The sequence below is a fragment of the Podarcis filfolensis genome, assembly GCF_964270895.1.
Source record: "Podarcis filfolensis genome assembly, chromosome: 2".
Classification (NCBI taxonomy): domain Eukaryota; kingdom Metazoa; phylum Chordata; class Lepidosauria; order Squamata; family Lacertidae; genus Podarcis; species Podarcis filfolensis.
Genome location: NC_139605.1, coordinates 93,972,328 through 93,990,204, shown reverse-complemented (window position 1 = coordinate 93,990,204; position 17,877 = coordinate 93,972,328). Strand labels below are relative to the sequence as shown.

The window sequence follows — 17,877 nt, the reverse complement described above, 5'->3', positions numbered from 1 at the left end:
TCTGCATACCCTCTAACATGTCAAGGCGAAAAACCAGGACGTGTGTCTTCCAAGCCGCTATTTGATTCTGGGAGGCAGTTGACCTGGTTTACATTACTGAATAAGCCCAATGACATAGAAGGGGTTGCATTTTGTTATAATTGTGTGATTGTTGGCCTTGAATGTCACTTGTTAGAAGAACGGGTCACGGGTTTAACTTAATAACTAATTTAATAACTAATAAGTTTAAATATATCTCTGTTGTAAGTATTTCAGGGTCCTCCTGTGTGATCAGGGTCCTCCTGTGTGATGGATATGTATGTGTATTTTAATGAGTGAAAGGTTCTGAGTTCAGGGCAGGGAGGGGAGTGTGTGTATAAACCTAATAGCATTTAGCTTATATTTTAGTTGCTATTTTCTTATATGAACTATAGCTGACTCTTCCTCATCCTTTATTATTTACGAAGTGAACTGAATAGCGCTAAGAGGACTTTGAATTTAATTTAATTGGAAGCATAATTGCTCATATACCTGCCAAGGAACTGATAAGGTTCTTTATTGAGTCATCTGCAGTTCGACAGATGGTTCTTCCCAGGCTGAGATGGGAAATGGTGACAACAGGTTATTTACTGGGACAGAGTGACTTTTGCAACCATTGTTAAAGCTGCAAACAACAAAGCGTGGGATGGAGCAATGAAGAAATTTTGGAACAATGGGATATCAGCTCTGCCCAAGGCATGATGGACAACAGCAACAACCACAGGAAAGAAAGACATAACATCTTACAAGGGCAGGAAGAAACTCCATGGACAGAACAATTGCCACACACAGGAAGAACAAGAATATAGTTTGAGTTCCTCACTTGTAGTTTTATAAATCATTTAATGTGTCAACATGAATAGAAGTTATTAATACTTCAGTTGTTATATAAGAGATTATTATTATGACTGGAATGTAATTGAAATTAATAAGATTTTGGAATGCAGAAATAAAGAAAATAATCAAACCATAAAATCTAGCATGTGGGAGGCAACTTCATCTAAATTATATAATTTGGTATTTGAATTATTGTTATTAATAACTGAATTATAAATTGGTATTGTTATAATGAGGCTATTATTGGACTGTAATTGAAAACTAATAAAAAAATTATTACAATGTCCAGGTGTTATGCTCAACTTAAATTTCTCTTAACATAAACACTGTTGGGACTAGCACTGAGTGATCAGGAAAGGGATCTTGATGTTCAGTGGGTAGAGCATGAGACTCTTAATCTCAGGACGATGAGCTCAAGCCCCACGTTGGGTGAATGTTTCCTGCATTGCTGAGGGTGGACTAAATTATCCTCGTAGTCCCATGCAGCTCTACAAGTCTGCAATTCTGTGGTGGACAACTTGCTGAAAATGTTGAGAAAATATGCTGCAGCTGTTAAAAAAGGTGATTTCCATTCTAGGAATCGTTAGGGAAGGGATCAAACCTGAAATTGATCATAATTCTGTACAAATCTAGAAGGTACAATGTACCTGTTGGTCACTGACTACACTTCAAACACAATATTGCAGAGCTGGAAAAGGTACAAAAAAGCTAGGAGACATGAGAGATGTATATAAATTATGGGTGGTGTGGAGCCACCCATAATTTATATGCTTTAATTTATATATTTTTAATTTTTAATTTATATGTTTCAAAGGGAATTTGTCAAGTCATGGAAGATCAGGATGTCAATGGCTTCTAGTCATAGGGCAGGATGCTGGACTTGATAGATCTTTGGTCTCATTCAGCAGGACTCTCCTTATGTTCTTACGGCCATAGTAGTTAATGGGGATTCCCTTCCCCCCATATGATACGGGTCTTGAAGAATGCTGAACAGGCAAAGTAAAAGGAGACTGGAGTACCACAACTTCAGGGGGTGGGAAGTACTTGCTGTCAAGTATCATTGCAAAACATTTCCCTCTCCGTCTTAAAAGCCAGGTTTGAATTGTGTAATCTGGAGATAGCGTGCTACAATTTTGCAACCCACTTTCCCCATGGTGCAAGTGGGGCAGAGCACACACTGGCTCCAGCTTGGCTTTACCCTTGAAATGATGAGTGGGAAGGTGCGTTGTGACTGGAAACCAATGTAGAATAACTTGCACATTTCCTCCTCTGCAAAACTGGAATCAGTCTGCATAAATGCCATCCTGGCCTCTCCCTGCTATGCAACTTGTGTAAGTACTGGAAAAACTCGTTGTGGCATTCATAGAGAGAACAGCTCTAGATAAAAGCTATGGTAGAGACCACTAAGCCTTGTGGAGCTTTTCTGCTGGGAGCAGCTGTGATCTAAAGCGGGACAATGGCTGCCAGCTGGACAAAAGGCAGGTACCTCTTTCAAGGCAACTATACCTGCTTGACCATGTATGCTGCGCTCTCTCTTCTCCTCCTGGCAGCCTGCCTGCCCTCTGGATGGGCACAGACGGCCCTGGATGACTACATAAAGCAGGATGATCCTCACTACAACTACACTGTCACAAAGAAGGAAGACAGGCCTGGCGTCACCCTCTACACCCTCAACATGACCTCCCTGAAGTGGCTGAATGGTGAGCGGTATTTTTGAAATATAGAGGAAGGCATTTCTTCAGTGCCCTTTTCCTTTGAGGAGAAAGAGAGTGAGAGAGCAGGGAGCCTAACCTGGAGAAGTGGCTGCTGGGTGGGTGTAAGAAAACATGAAGAGCAGTAGGTACTAGTCAGGTCTCCTGTGGCTGGCTATGAAAGAGAGAAAGGCCACTACCACTTTCCAACCTGAATCAATCCCAAAACCGAAAGCAAGAAATGCAAAGTACCATATTTTTCTGTGTACAAGATGATGTCCTCCTAAAATTGGGGGTTATATAGTGGTGAAAAAAATGGGGGTTGTCTTATACATGGATTTATATGGTAGGTCCCCAGATATCAATTCCGCCTTTGAAATTCCAGTAATGTCTAGGAAAATCCGGACGTATGGAAGCCCTACCTCAATAAATACAATTTTTTGAAAACAATGGTTGATTGGATAATTGTACTGCAACATTTGGATGCGTGCAAATTTCAAAGGATGGCTGTGTTTTGGTTCTCATAATGTTTCAGAAAGAATGAATTTGAAAGTTTTGCCTTTAAATGGCACCAGAATTGAATTTCTGCCCCCACCCCCTGGTGCTGACAGAAGTTAACAGCACCTGGAATGGGAAGATGTTGGCTTAATTCAGGGTTGGGGAACCTGTGGCCCAGCAGATGTTGCTGAATTCTCATCAACCCTGACCGCTGAATGGTTTGGGCTTGTGGGAGGTGGAGTTCAACAGCATCTGGAGAGCTACAAGTTCTCCATCACTGCCCTAAGTGACTTGATCTGTGTCAAGGAGAGTGCAGTGCCCTTCCTTTCACTTCCTAAATGCCGACTCTTTCTTACCCTTAAGGGACGTGGGTGGTGCTGTGGGTTAAACCACAGAGCCTAGGACTTGCCGATCAGAAGGTCAGCGGTTTGAATCCCCGCAATGGGGTGAGCTCCCGTTGCTGGGTCCCAGCTCCTGCCAACCTAGCAGTTCAAAAGCACGTCAAAGTGCAAGTAGATAAATAGGTACCGCTCTGGCGGGAAGGTAAATGGTGTTTCCGTGTGCTGCTCTGGTTCGCCAGAAGTGCTTAGTCATGCTGGCCACATGACCCAGAAGCTGTACGCTGGCTCCCTTGGCCAATAAAGCGAGATGAGTGCCACAACCCCAGAGTCGGTCACGACTGGACCTAATGGTCAGGGGTCCCTTTACCTTTACCTTCTTACCTTCAGGTAGGTAGCTGTGTTGGTCTGACACAGAAAATATGTATATATATATATATTTCGAATGTATTTTGAAGGAAGAGTGGAAGACAAATGCCCTGATGAATAAATTCTGTGTATCTCTTTTCAGAGTCTGAAGTGGATAGGCCAGTTTGGTGGCATGAGCTGTTCATTGCTATGTCAAATGAACAAAAACTGAAGGACTCGTGTTTGCTAATCATTGGGAATGGAAGAAATGATGCATCTAATACTATCATAGATTTTAGGGTTGGTGATATCATCAATCTAGCAAAATCCACTGGGTCGTAAGTAATTGGTGGGATCTCTGAGCAATGAATATGGCATCAGCTCTGCTCTGTTAAAACTGCTAAGGGGATTAGCAGCCCTGCAAAGATAGAGAACTGTGAGGTAGACATACTTGATGGAGGGAGGCCCTGCAGAAAATACTTTTCCTGTTGGGGAATGAGGGTTGGAATTAGGGTTGCACATCATATTTGGACAATCCTCAAGCTGAAGTGGAATACCTGGAAGGATTTGGGACTTGTTTGAAGTAAGGCAAGATTTGTATGAGGCAGCTCAAATGATTACGGGCTGCTAAGTTTTTTTATGTAAGATTTATCACTGACTGGATATCAAAAGAGACACATAGCCAGGAAGTCTCACCTAAACAATTTCATTCTAAACCACTGCCCTGGCAATCCAGACATAAAACAACAAGCATGTAGTGAAAGGTAAATTAAATGTCTAGCTGTGTGTCCCATCCAAGAGTGGGGGAGGGGGCAGCAGGATCTGCTTTGCCAGTGTGTTCCCTGTGAAATAGCACCCAGAAACATTGAACCTTATCCTGACCATTGGATGAGCAGTGTTGAATTCTGCTGACTTCAGGGGTCTGCTTCAGCAGTGCATTCCCCATAGGGGAAATGGCCTCACAAGCCAACTTGGACCCCCTGGCAGGCCAAGACTTGTTCCAAAATATACCATATAAGGAATAACATCAGCATGGGGATTGGGCGGAGGAGGAGTTCACGTGCTTCAGAAAAGTTGCACAGGCAGTAAAACTATGCTTACTTATATAGTGGTGAAAGTTCCTAAATCATTGGTATAGGAACCCAAGAGTGGCTGCTGAGAACCATGTATTCTTAGCTGGGGCAACCAGCTCAAACCTCTTAAAACCTCACACTGAGCTCAGGAAGACTGCAGGAGAAGAAAGCTTGATTTCTGGGTTCCTCCCAAGGTGAGGGGAAGTTGGCATAGCTAAGCCTGGAAGGGCAGCTTGCTCTGTGGTTTTAACCCCTTCATGCATTAATTAGACTTGAGCATGTTGGTTATATGAGACTGCTTATCTCACATACACCAGTGGTGTTTTATGTTTGCAACCTGTGAGTGTTATTGGAGGAGAAAATACTGAGTTCTAACTAATAATGCAGCCAGAAACAAAAATGGCCTGAAGGCAATCTAATGCAACTCACTGTTTTCAAGACAGTTTCTCTATGCTCCAGAGTCACATCTTAGTTCATCTTCCTTCCAGCCTCCCAATAAATATATATAAAAGGTTATATTGCTTGAATTCTCTCTTTGTCTTGATTTTCTGATTGATCTTATTATTGCTCCAAAGCTGCCCAGAGCTGTTGACTCTGGTCTCTTTGGCATCATTGCCTGTAGATCGCAGAGGACATTTACTGCTGATGGCTAATATTTGTTTTGTCTCTGAAGCTGTGCAGCGCTTTTGGGGCAGATTCCCAACTACCCAATCACCTACAAGGTAAGTCTTCTAGGATCTTTGCCATGATGGGAACTTCCCACACTCACTTTCACATTCATGTAGGAGTTGGGAGTCAGTTGGGTGAGTGGAACTGGGGAAACGGGGGGGGGGGGGAGTTCTTGGCTGTCATATTTTCCCACTGGAAACTTCCACTACATATTTTCTTCCCCCAATTTCACTCTAATGAGGGAAGTGTTTACTTTCTCAGAGCAAAATCCAGCAGAAATCTTCAGTGTGTCCAATAACCTTTCTTCATAAGCAAATTACATTACATAATCTGTGAAGAATTAACCATCTCTTTCATAGAAGTGGTTCAAAATACTAGAATTAAAATGTGGGAGCCAAGTCATGTGGTGCTCACCTCCTTAGAGAAGGTGAAAGCAGCAGGAGCCTGCTCTCCAGATACTTACTGGAGCCATGGACTCCTACTGCATTCCCAGTGGGTTATACACGGGGCAACTGTTCTTATCACTCCTTATCACTAAGAACAATCCTGGCCTGTGGATGTCAGAGCCTGATTGGATGAGGAGGTGAGTTGGGAGCCACCTGCCCAAGAGCCTCCCAGGGAGGGCTCCGGAGATGGACTGGAAGTCAATGGAATAGAATTATCCATTGATGTAATGGATCTATTTTCCCCTTTCCCTTTTCTTATCCTTCAGTTCTGTATTTTGTAGTTTTATAAATTTATAAATTTTGTAGTTTTATAAATTCATAAATAAAAACTAAAAAACGAAACAAAACAAACCTAATCTATCTTTCATCTATTTTTCTTCTAGAAAATCCCTATAAAAAGATGTAAGAAGAGCTCTGAAAATGCTGCAGTTGCTTGTTCATGGTGGAAGTTCATGAACGACGAGAGTGAGCCGCCACACGTGCTGATTCAGTTTCCAATGGTCAAGGTAACTCTGGCTTTCTGTACTGGCTGGCAAGCACATGCTGCCATCACTCTGGGAAATATTCTTTATTGTTTCCAGAATCCCCTGAATGCTGGCAGAGCTGCTGTAACATTTGCAAAGCACATATGCCTCATTTTTTATTTATTTTTAATCTGCTTGCAAATGACAGAACCTAGAAGGAGGCAAGGTGAGGTGGCGGCCTCAGGCAACAGATCTGGATGCAAAGAGTACATGACTTGTTGCCTCCTCCTATGTGGCTGCGCCTTCTCCTCTGCAGGTGCACCCTGCCTCCTCTGCTACAGATGCACTGCTGCCACCACATTCATGCCCCATATAAACCGCCCCAGACTCTGCGTTCATCAACTGAGGCCATTCTTTATGTGTTCCCTCCATGTGAACGAGAACGGGTCTTTATTGTAGTTGCTCCCTGTTTGTGGAATTCTCTCCTCAGTTAGACTACCCTGGGGCTTTCACTACATATATTTAAGTGCCAGGCAAAAGCTTTCCTCTATAACCAGGCCTTTGACCTTTAACTATTTGGGACTTTTTAGAAGTCGGTGGGATGTTCTTAATTTATTTTTCTTTCCTCTTGCCTTTAAGGTAATTATGTGGGGTTTATTGTCTGTTGGTTGGTTTGTAAGTTGATCAGGGTTGCCCTGGGCAAGATAAAGCAACTAACCAATTTAGTACATAATAATAAAAAACATTAAAGGCATGAAGACCTGACACCTTTTGAGGGCACTTTAATTCTGTCATACTAATAGACGGATAGGGACATTGGTGGCACTGTGGGTTAAACCACAGAGCCTAGGGCTTGCCGATCAGAAGGTTGGCAGTTCAAATCCCCGCGACAGGGTGAGCTCCCGTTGCTTGGTCCCTGCTCCTGCCAACCTAGCAGTTTGAAAGCACGAAGTGCAAGTAGATAAATAGGTACCACTCCGGCGGGATGGTAAACGGCGTTTCCGTGTGCTGCTCTGGTTCTCCAGAAGCAGCTTAGTCATGCTGGCCACATGACCCAGAAGCTGTACACTGGCTCCCTCGGCCAGTAAAGCGAGATGAGCGCCACAACCCCAGAGTTGTCCGCAACTGGACCTAATGTTCAGGGGTCCCTTTACCTTTAATAGAGGGATATAGCTGAACCCAACCCAACCATCTTCTTTGAACTCCAGAAACTATAATCCTCTTCTCTTGTGTGCAGGCAGCTGTGCGTGGCATGGACACTGTAACAGATTTAATGCTGAAAGAATCCGGTGGAACGGTGAAGATCAAAAAGTTCACATTGACTGGTGTTTCCAAGGTAGGTATGAACAGCAGGTCTTTTCCTGTACCCCAATACTAACCCTATGCATGCTCACCCCCATTTCATCTGTATATGCCATGTTCAGTCTCTAAAGTAGGAACTGCATACCTCTCCATCTTTATGTTTTGTCACTTTATTGCAGCGCGGCTGGACCACCTGGGTCACAGCAGCTTTGAAGAAGAGAGTTGTGTCATTTCTTCCAATTGTCTATGATCAGTTGAATTTCATTCAGGTGAGTATCCACTTTCTTTACAGCAAATAAAGAGAAGGCTGTTCATAGGATGGTGCACTAACTGTGTGTAGGCTGTGTATGAGTCTTTTTCAGAGGTGCCAGCTTACGCCAAAGATTGAGGGGCCCCAATATTGTGTGTGTGTGTGTGTGTGTGTGTGTGTGTGTGTGTATAACGTTGCACATGCAACACACACTTGTGATGTCATGTGCACAATGTAATGCAATGGCTTGGCTTCAGTGGTTGATGGATCCTCTCTTGCGCTTGGCCTCCTCCACCCCCTTAACATTGAGGAGGCCCAAAACAGCTCTGCCCCCTGAGCTGGCACTCCTGGTCTTCGTCACAGTTCATTCATAGTACAGTACTCAGGATAAATAAGAATACATTGACCATTTGCAGGAAGGCTACAAGTGTGAGAGCCAATGAAACTTCTGAGGAAGAGCACTTCACAGCCTCAGCACCACTGCTGCAAAGACCCTGTCCTGTGTCCTAATCAAACATGCTTTTGAAGGCAAGGGAGAGTGAGCAAGCCATCCAATGATTGTAAGGGGGGCAGACTCATGGGGGAGTAGAGTCTTTCAAATAACCTGGCCCCAAATGTTGGTTTATTAACTCAGCTGTTGGGTTATGGGGCTGGGGAGGGACAAAGCTTTGCAAGCATATTTCTCTTCCCCAAATCCTGGCAATTATGCAAGGTGAACTGGATGATTTCATGGAGTAATAGAAATTGTATTTTGAATGTTTCACTTATTGTTTAGAACTACTTTTGTTATACTGTAGTTATGCATTTTTTTCATGCTGTAAGGCACCTTGAGCATGGTTTGAACTGTGGAAAAGTAGCATACAAATAAAATAATACATGTATGTATGTATGTATGTATGTAATCCAAAAATATTAAGCTCAAGCAAAAAATATGGCAGACACACAGTGTAGACAGATGTGAGCAGGATGAACAATAGATGATTAGGTACAAATTTGTACTTTAGAATAACATATGTACAGTAAAGCTTCTGAATAAGACATATATTTTGGCCCACCAAGGGAATGGCAGGAAGTATTTGTCAACACAACACAAGTAAATAACCAAAAAAGCCATTATACAAAGGCACCAACTGTGGGCACTACAGTATGAAGGAGATAACTTATCCTTGTTTTGTGTTTATCAGCTTAGCCAAAGGTGTACATAGGGGGCAGGCAACCTCGCCTGTTTCTCATATTTGGGGGGGGGGCACCAGTACAGCTCCTAGCCAAGGGTGCAAATGACCCTATATATGTCTCTGAGCTTAACCGTGCTAAAGATTTGAATTAATGTTACAGTTGTAGCATTTGATGGTCCTCCATTCTGTAGAACTTCGGGATCTTAACATATGACAGTGCCCTCCAACATTCCTCAGAAAATAGGGACAGTCTACTGATGTAGAATAGAATGTTCTTATTTGATGTGCACATAGAATTCACTTCTGTCTACTTTGGTACAGAACTGGCATCATCAATACCGAGCGTACTGTGGCTGGTCATGTACACGGAATGATTACTATCACCTGAATATAACTCGGCAGTTGGACACTACACGGTTCCAGAAATTAAATTCACACATTGATCCATTTGGTGAGCAGTTCTTACCATCTCATATTTCTCTGGTGAATGAGATGGTAGCAGAGGAAATGGTTGAATAAGTGGGAAAAGGCAGCCCTGGGGAATTTTGGTGGCACTATAATGCATGTAAGAAACATTGAAGAGCATGAAGTCCATTTAATTAAAGGGCCATTTGGTGCTTCTGTGGAGTGAGGATTAGGGGGTTGTTGAATCGTGATTGCTGTTTCATGTACAAATAAGAGAAAACAATGAAATACTTGGGGAGGAAGAACACTGAAAAGTATGTTGTCATATAGAGGGATGAGGAATGAATCAATTAAACAAAGTCCTCGCCCCTTTTCTACTTCCCTTTTTAAAAACTCTGAAACTAGGCCCTTCTGCATCTGAGGCCATTGCAGCAAGCTGTGGAATCTTGGCTTAAGACCAGTACTTTTGGGGTGGGACGCAGGGGTATGCATACCCCTAAACGTTTTGTGAATCTAAGTTTGGCCTCTTTGAGGGACAGTATTTCAATATGAGTAGGAAAAGGAGAGTACCTGTCCTCTGTCTTGTGCAGAAAAATGTTCCCAGCCCTAGTTATTGCAGCAGAAGCGGGGGTGATAAATTATCCTAATAAATATATTTAAAGGTTCCAGTGTGAGAGGTGCAAATCAGGATTTTGCATAGACTGAATTCTTCAAGCATCCAGAGGCACCTCATATCGCTTTCTTGATGACCTGGAGAACCTACTACCAAACTTTTTTTAATGCAAAGGAATGCTCCCTTTTCAACATTGCATCACCAACATTTGCTAACTAGGCTTTGTTTTTTGGTCTTAGTTTGCCACAATAAGGCTGTTTTACATATTTTTCAATTATATTTTCCAACCTGCTCAATGAATGTCTCTTGTTTTCCATTGCTCTTATCCAATCTTACCAGCCTTTGATGATGAAATTAAGTGGTAGCAACTTGAGAACTGCATGTGTTTCCCATTACAATATCATTTAATTTTCCCATCCTCAGCATATAATGAGCGATACCAAAATAAGACCTGGTGCTCAATTGGTGCAACAGGAGATGAAGTCAACCTGCCTGATGACAGTTACTATTTCTTTGATCAGCTAGCCGGAAAGAAATACATCCGGTGAGTTCCTGCTGCAAAAAATTACCAGACTGTCCTTTATGAGACAAGAATGGCTGCTTACCGTCTCTCCTCGGTGAGTGGTGGTTGCGGCCCAATGTGGTGCCTCCCTCAATGCACCATCTTGTCCCCCTTGGCCATCGGACAGACTCATGGGGTTCCTGCCAAACCCCAATTCAATTTGAGCCAATCAATGGCGGCCTGGGAGGCATGGCCTAGGCAGGCGCACCTGGATGAGGCAGGCTTCACTCAGGTGCGCCCACCAGAAAGCTAGCCTGGCTGACCCTGCGCTCCTGTCACACCCACACATTCCCTCCCTTTATAGTTGCTTGCTGAATTAACCATTTCTTTTCCAGCTAGGAGGGCTTTGCTGTGGTCTGTGGACGGTCGCCGTTTTCGAGCCCAGGAAATAATTTCCCCTGCACTGCATGTTTCACCTTCCCCATAGCCCTAGTCATAACTTTGCCAGTTTAGGCCTTGGGCGGAATCCTATAGTCTTTCATCCAATCGGTGGGGTGTGTGTGTGTGAAGCGGTGACTCAACCACCCCCTGCTCCCTGCAGCAGCGATAACAGAGTACCCTGTTAGAGGGGTCTGGAGGGAAGTCTCTGTCCAAAGTGCCAGTTGCATAGGACTAGTGGGCCATAGAGCTTCCCTCAGCGTTTGAAGCCACCTGTGTAAACCTGTGTTTTGTGTTGGACCCACCCCTGAATTGACCCTGTCATGCCTCAGCCCCCCCCCCGGGGGGCAGTGCTAAGAGGGATACATGTCCAGTGCCTATGGCAAGGCTTCCAATATCTGAAATCAATAAAGTTGTGGCCATTTTCATCCCAGACGATTTTCTTGTCCATTCATTTACCCCCATTTTGCAGTCAGGTGTGTCTAGTGGGGGACTCTGGGCTGGACACACAATCATCCCTCTGGTTAAAGGCAGCAACCAGATGACTTGAGCCTCAGATGAGAGACAATACTGTAATATGAGCTGAGAACTCACAGCAGATCCTTCAGCTGTTGCGTGAGCCCACCTGTGTAATCTGAACAATACCAGTGAACAAAGCTCCTGATCTTTGCTGCACAATTCACATAGGCTTTGCATGATGATACAGTGTTTTTTCCTTGTATATTTCTCTATATCTGTGCATTCTTTCGGAGGAAAAACTCTAGAAAGTAAAATTTGTGTGATTCGAAGAAACATGTCATTCCTTTATCTTAGTCTATTGCAAGGAAGGTATTTTTGCAAAAAGCTCTCTGTTGCACTGCAGATTCCTCCCGAACACTAATCACGCTGCGACATTACTCCCATGGAGTAAACCATCTGTCCTAGAGACGTGCAGAGCCTTTTATCTCAGCACCATGCAGAATTTGACCATGCCTCAAATTTCTTGGAAAAGGGTGGAGGTGAGGAAAACTGATGTTGCTTTACATGCGAATGACAGAAATAATTCAGTCAATGAAGCTTGTTTTCTAATTTACCCCAAGCCATGGATGTATGTTGTCCCTAATTGATGTGGGCCTTTACTAAGCGCACTCAGTCGAACTCAAGATTCCTAAGAAATTATCAGAAATGTTGAAGGCAGGAAAGTTGTTATGATGATATACAAACCGGCCTTGGTTAATATTATCGTTTAGCAGTAAATGATGGAAACAAAAGCTGGGATAGCTCAGTTGGTAGAGCATGAGACTCTTGATCTCAGGGTTTTGGATTCAATCCCCACAATGGGCAAAAGATACCTGCATTGCAGTGGGTTGGACTAGGTGACCCTCATGGTCCCTTCAAAATCTACAATTCTATGATTATAGAATTTTCTGAGGGCAAACTTGGCTAGCCTTGAGTGTACTGATAAACATCAGAATATTACCGCATTTCTTCTTGGCCTCCTAAGATCTAGGGTGTTCTTTTATTTACAGAATATATGTGTCAGTTCCTCTTTCAGTCACAGAGAAAGTGTCCTGAAGTGATCCAGAACAGGCTCAGAAAGTTGATTGTGTACTCAGATTCCCAGAGCAAATGACTGCTAGACCAGTTTACTTCAATAGTATCAATATATTATTTATTGTGGTTTTCATCTTCCTTCAGGAAGGCTGAGGGGGTGTAGATCTTTCGATATTTATCCTTACACACAGCCTGGACGATGGCCAAAGAGAGAACTGTGATGGGATCTCTCTTTGTTTTTTAATATTGGAAATGGTGTGAGGGGGAAATGTTGGTCTGACATCCATTAACACCAATGCATTTTTATAAATTGCCCCCCTTCCAGGCTACATTTATCTTAAAAAAATAATATGAGAAATCTGATCACAGATCTCCCCACAAGAAAGATGGGGAGAAAGGGGAGAGAGAGAGAGAATGGCTCAAGATTACTAGGGGGTCCTTGTGCTCTACTTTAGAGAAGGCAGTCCTACATCTGCATGACTAGAAAATGCTGTTTGCTGGAGTCCTCTGCTTGAAGATCTGCCTGGTTCAAGTGCAATTTAAAGATAAAGAAGAACCCAAAGAAAAGAGAGTTGGGGGCCTTGAATCACCAGCTGACACCTAACACCTGGACAGCAGGCTGAGCAGGTCACTTAATCACAATCTTCCCCACCACCATATTGTATTTCTATTTAAAATATAGTAATATTTTTTTTTTGGCCAGGTGAGAATAGTACAGATAAGCATTGGTGCTTTTCTGTGATGTGTCCAATTATTTTTTCTTAGTTTGCAAGGAGTATACACATCACATGTAGCTGCAGCTACTCCTGACCCTGATGAGTATACCTGCATATGCACACATGTGTCTCATTCCGACATTACATTTTTAGTTGTATGCTAAAAAGAAAAATTCACCGTATACCTAAAAATGTCATGTGAATATGCCATTAGCATGAAAGCACAAGCAAAAATTCAAGCTTCTCAGTTTCCTTTATGCATTTGGCAACTTATATGGGTTGACCTTACATAGGGTGTTGCATGACACAGCCAGTTAAAGCAGTAGCTGCTGGAGAGGGTAATGGGAATGGCTCATTGCTGGAGGGAGATTTGATTTTTCTGTGCTATTCTCTCTCTTTCTAGACAAATGCCACAGGTATTATCTATCTCTACACAGATCAGGAGCCTTCAGAAACTAAATGTTTCTTTGCTTGCACATGGCTCACCACCAGGTAGGATTCTTCCCAAAATATTTTATATAATTCATTAATACATAGAACAATATACAAAGTCAACATATACAAAAAAGCCTGAAGTTTTTCTTTCTTACCAATTTTCTTTCTTACCAATTTTCAAGAAAGAAAAGAAAGAAAGAAAGAAAGAAAGAAAGAAAGAAAGAAAGAAAGAAAGGGCTTTCTATCAGTGAGCATCTCAGCAAACTACTAGGTCCCATCTGCGCTGTACATTTAAAACAGTATCAGTGAATTTAGAAATAATATATTGTTGGTGGTAGTTTTCTCCACAAATCAGTTTATTCTGTGCTCATGCCAAATCTCTTCTTTCCCTTCTCATTCTCAGGCGTGACTTCAGGGTATTAAGGTGTTCCTTCCCTTTTTTGAGTCTTACGTTTTGGAAACCTTGCAAGGTTGATAAAGTGGTAAGAGGATTAGAATTTCCTTAGTTTCTTCACAAAGCTGAGGATGTCAAGCGTCCTAAAGACACAAACACAAAAGCCGTTCTTGGGAAAGAAATGTCTTCCTTTAAAGCTGGACTTCTGTTGCGGATATTGAATTTGTTCGGTATTTGCAGATTCATTCAATTAATGTCTCTGAGCTCCTTTAGGAGGAAAGGTAAGACATTAATTGAATGAATCTGTAAGAAATCAATCAAACCAATAAATATAATGGGATTCCTTCACTGTCTGAGTTACCCAAAACATTCCCCTGCACCTAGCAGAAGAACATTGTCTTTATGTTGCAGTTGTAAAATCACCCATGCTAGGGAGTAGGGCTCCCTAATGTGGTGGGGGTATGTCTCTACACGCGTAGTAGGGGTGAGGAACCTCTTTCTGACCGAAAGCCACGTTCTCTTCTGCACAACTTTGTGGAGGCCAGGGTCAGAGGCAAAAGTCAACAGAGCAATCAATGTGAATTCTACCATTGTGCAGTAGCCTAGTTTCTTCACACTCACACATCTTTCTCTATCCACCATCCAAGCAAGCAAGAAGCATTATCAGAATTCAAGGACACATTCCAGTCAGGGGAAAACATTCCAAGTGGGGAGGAAAGCACAGCTGGTGAAGGGTGTGGTTTTTTGGGGGGGTGTCCTGGAGATAATCCCAAGGGCTAGCTAGAAAGAGCTGATTTATCTAATGCAGGAGTGAGAACCTGCTCTATGTAACAAAGCACGCTGGGGATCACATCCATTGGAAATCCATAGTATTAAGTTGTGGGTGGACATAGCAGTCGACACAGAGATTTCTCCAAGTGGTTCTTTATAACAACAACAACAGCCCAGGGTTTCCCACCTAAATTAACTGACGTGGACCTGAGTGAAAACTATATACACAATACTCCTGGTGGCCAGGGTGAGAACTTCAATACATAACACATAGGGTGGTTTAAGGTCACCTGGAAAGAAGGGCTATGTTATCTGTGGTCATCCTCCACCACTGCTCCCTCTTCCCTATCCTTGGAAGACACAAATCAGGAACCTCAGCTCACTCTTCTTCAAATTCACACTAATGAACATGTTCGCTTCTCAGCACCTTCTTCTGTCTTATCTCTTTGCAGGGAACAGGTGTTTATAAAGCAGAATTGTCAAAGCCATTATTGGGATGGAAGGGTTTCTTTATTGAGGTAAATATAATCTCTAGTCGAGTATTTGACTCATTCTTGCACAGCTTTTTCCTTAGCTTAATAGCAGTGTAGGGGGAGGCAATTTCCATTGGAATAGTGGAAGAGGATGGGGAGGTATAAAATGTTCCTTTCCCTGCAACCTCCTGCTGCTGCTCAGCTGACTGGGAAACAAGTGAGAACGGTGAAAAGTGAAATGGCAAGCAGAAACAAATAATATTTATCTGGACTCCCTTCCGCACTTCCTGCTGCCCTGCTGATCAGTTGGAGGGTTTTTTGTGTGCCATGTAAGATTAGACAGCCGATAGAGCAGTTGGGAATTACACACAGATTACACACTGAACAAGAGATAGAAAACATGCATGTTTTTTTGAGAGTATACATACAGATGGGGGGAATATGCATATTGACCAGAGAATGTACAACATTCAAGTGTGACATGCAAATTCCCCAAAGCCTGTTGGGAAGCATAATGGCTAACAATGTACAGAATTCAGATGCTGTAGGCAGGTTTCCCAAGCTTTATTAGAGAATATGCATCTTGACCGAGAAATGTACACAATTTCTTCTTCATAGAAACATGGGCTGCACATTTTCCATGAAGGGTGCTGAATGTGCACGATGTCGGGTTTTACGTACATTAACTGTTTTATGTACATTCTCTTTAATATACATATATTAATTGAAACTAAGTTCTCCAAGACTGTTGTGCAACTGTATAAATAGGCATGAAGTATTCTGCGATTCAGCACTGCTTCTAAAATCTGCAGTAAGATGCATCCATTATTTCTTTGATATCTCTGTGCTATAAACTCCTAATCCTGCTCCATTCAGCTCTCTGCAAAGGAACATATTGAGCAGAACTCCAATTTCTTTTCCAGGTAACTTTCAAAGGACCTGAGAACGATAAGCATGTTTTCACCTCAGAGGTTCAAATCATCCCAGACACTTTTCCATGTGCAGACTGCAAGGGAGAAGGATGCTATGGGACGCTGGTGTGAAACCCTGCAGAGAAAATGTGGCTCCTGTTGCTGAGGGGAGGCATGAGGGAAGACATAAGAGGCATTGGAAAACCATGCGGAGAAGCGAGTGGACAGAGAAGGAACCTCATGCAGAGAAAGCAGACAGGTCCCACTTAAACTAAAATGCAGTAGGTGCAGGGGTGTCAGTCAGGATCAGGAGACCTAAACAAGGACCAGATGCTGTGGCAATGGGGAATGGGAATGTGTAGGGTGGATGTGTGAAGAATATCAGACATGAGAGGAAGGGGCTGGTTATATAGAATGATGAACAAGTAAATATGACACAGGAAAGTGTGCCTTTTTGATTCCCAGTGCCCTGGATCATAATAAAGAATATAGCTGTGTTTTATAAGTCTTCAATGAAACTCTTTACTAGTTTTTGATCATTTTATGCAGACAGTACAGTGGTACCTCGGGTTACATACACTTCAGGTTACAGACTCCGCTAACCCAAAAATAGTGCTTCAGGTTAAGAACTTTGCTTCAGGATGAGAACAGAAATCGTGCTCCGGCGGCGCAGCGGCAGCAGGAGGCCCCATTAGCTAAAGTGGTGCTTCAGGTTAAGAACAGTTTCAGGTTAAGAACAGACCTCCAGAACAAATTAAGGACTAAACCCGAGGTACCACTGTACAATTCCTTATCTTACTTTCAAGACAGTTTAACCTCATAATGGGATTAACATTCTCTAATCTAAGTAATTAATTACAACTGTCATGTAAAGTGATTAAGTTCAAATTCTGCACAAGGCACAGGCCAACTTAGTTGCTTTCTTGGCTAGCTATTATCTGTTACCTTTAGGTTCCTCTCTGCAAAATGGGGTGTAATAATAAAATGAATATGCCATTGTACCATCTGCAGAGGTTTTCATTGCCTAACCGTGTCTTGATATTTTTCTCTATTACCAAATATACCTTGTTTCCGGCATTCATGCATTGGGTGACATGTCCTTGTGTTTTGAAGGTATATGTCTATTACAAAGGAGAAATTCATGTAATTGCCCTGCTTCAATATGAGATTCCCAAATGGGTGAAAGTTACTTTGTGTTCCAGGAACCCAGGAGAACGTTGGCAAAAGCAAACACTTTTCTTTTCTTGTGCATAAGTACCGGTAATTGCTAGCCCAAACAATCAGGATTAACATTTGCCATCCAGGTCACCATCCCACAACATGCACTCTCCCACTGATTGCCCAAGCAATGGGTTGGAGCAGAATTAACACCCTTTCTGTCCCAGACCTCTTTTCCCTTCCTCAGCTGGTTAATTCTTCCTTCTCCTCCAATCCCAATGTTGACTGACATCTAGTTTTTTCCTAAGGTTAATTGCTGAGGGGGTGGGGGTAGGGATTTTCATCAGGATTTGCGAAGGAAATGTTAAGGTCTCCTCTCCCTACAGTCACCTCTGTGCTACTCAGCTGACTGACTGAGA

General features: G+C 42.7%; 2 protein-coding genes across 2 annotated transcripts in view; one reads left to right on the top strand and one right to left on the bottom strand.

Annotated features, from left to right (window-relative positions):
• The first annotated feature begins 2,008 nt into the window (after positions 1 to 2,008).
• LOC310755509 (autocrine proliferation repressor protein A-like) lies at positions 2,009 to 17,301 on the top strand. The gene is made up of 13 exons (XM_083598419.1): positions 2,009 to 2,555; positions 3,894 to 4,068; positions 5,477 to 5,525; positions 6,302 to 6,424; positions 7,620 to 7,718; positions 7,864 to 7,953; positions 9,431 to 9,560; positions 10,551 to 10,671; positions 11,930 to 12,065; positions 13,720 to 13,808; positions 14,155 to 14,233; positions 15,369 to 15,434; positions 16,313 to 17,301. The coding sequence occupies exons 1-13, from the start codon at positions 2,312 to 2,314 to the stop codon at positions 16,430 to 16,432; spliced, it is 1,521 nt and encodes a 506-aa protein (XP_083454545.1). The 5' UTR covers positions 2,009 to 2,311; the 3' UTR covers positions 16,433 to 17,301.
• The window catches only part of LOC310755510 (autocrine proliferation repressor protein A-like), a 101,321-nt gene continuing 87,183 nt past the window's right edge, over positions 3,740 to 17,877 (bottom strand). The window contains exon 13 of the mRNA XM_083598421.1: positions 3,740 to 3,766. Coding sequence (XP_083454547.1) covers positions 3,755 to 3,766 — 12 coding nt within the window. The 3' untranslated portion in view covers positions 3,740 to 3,754. The remainder of the gene's footprint in view (positions 3,767 to 17,877) is intronic.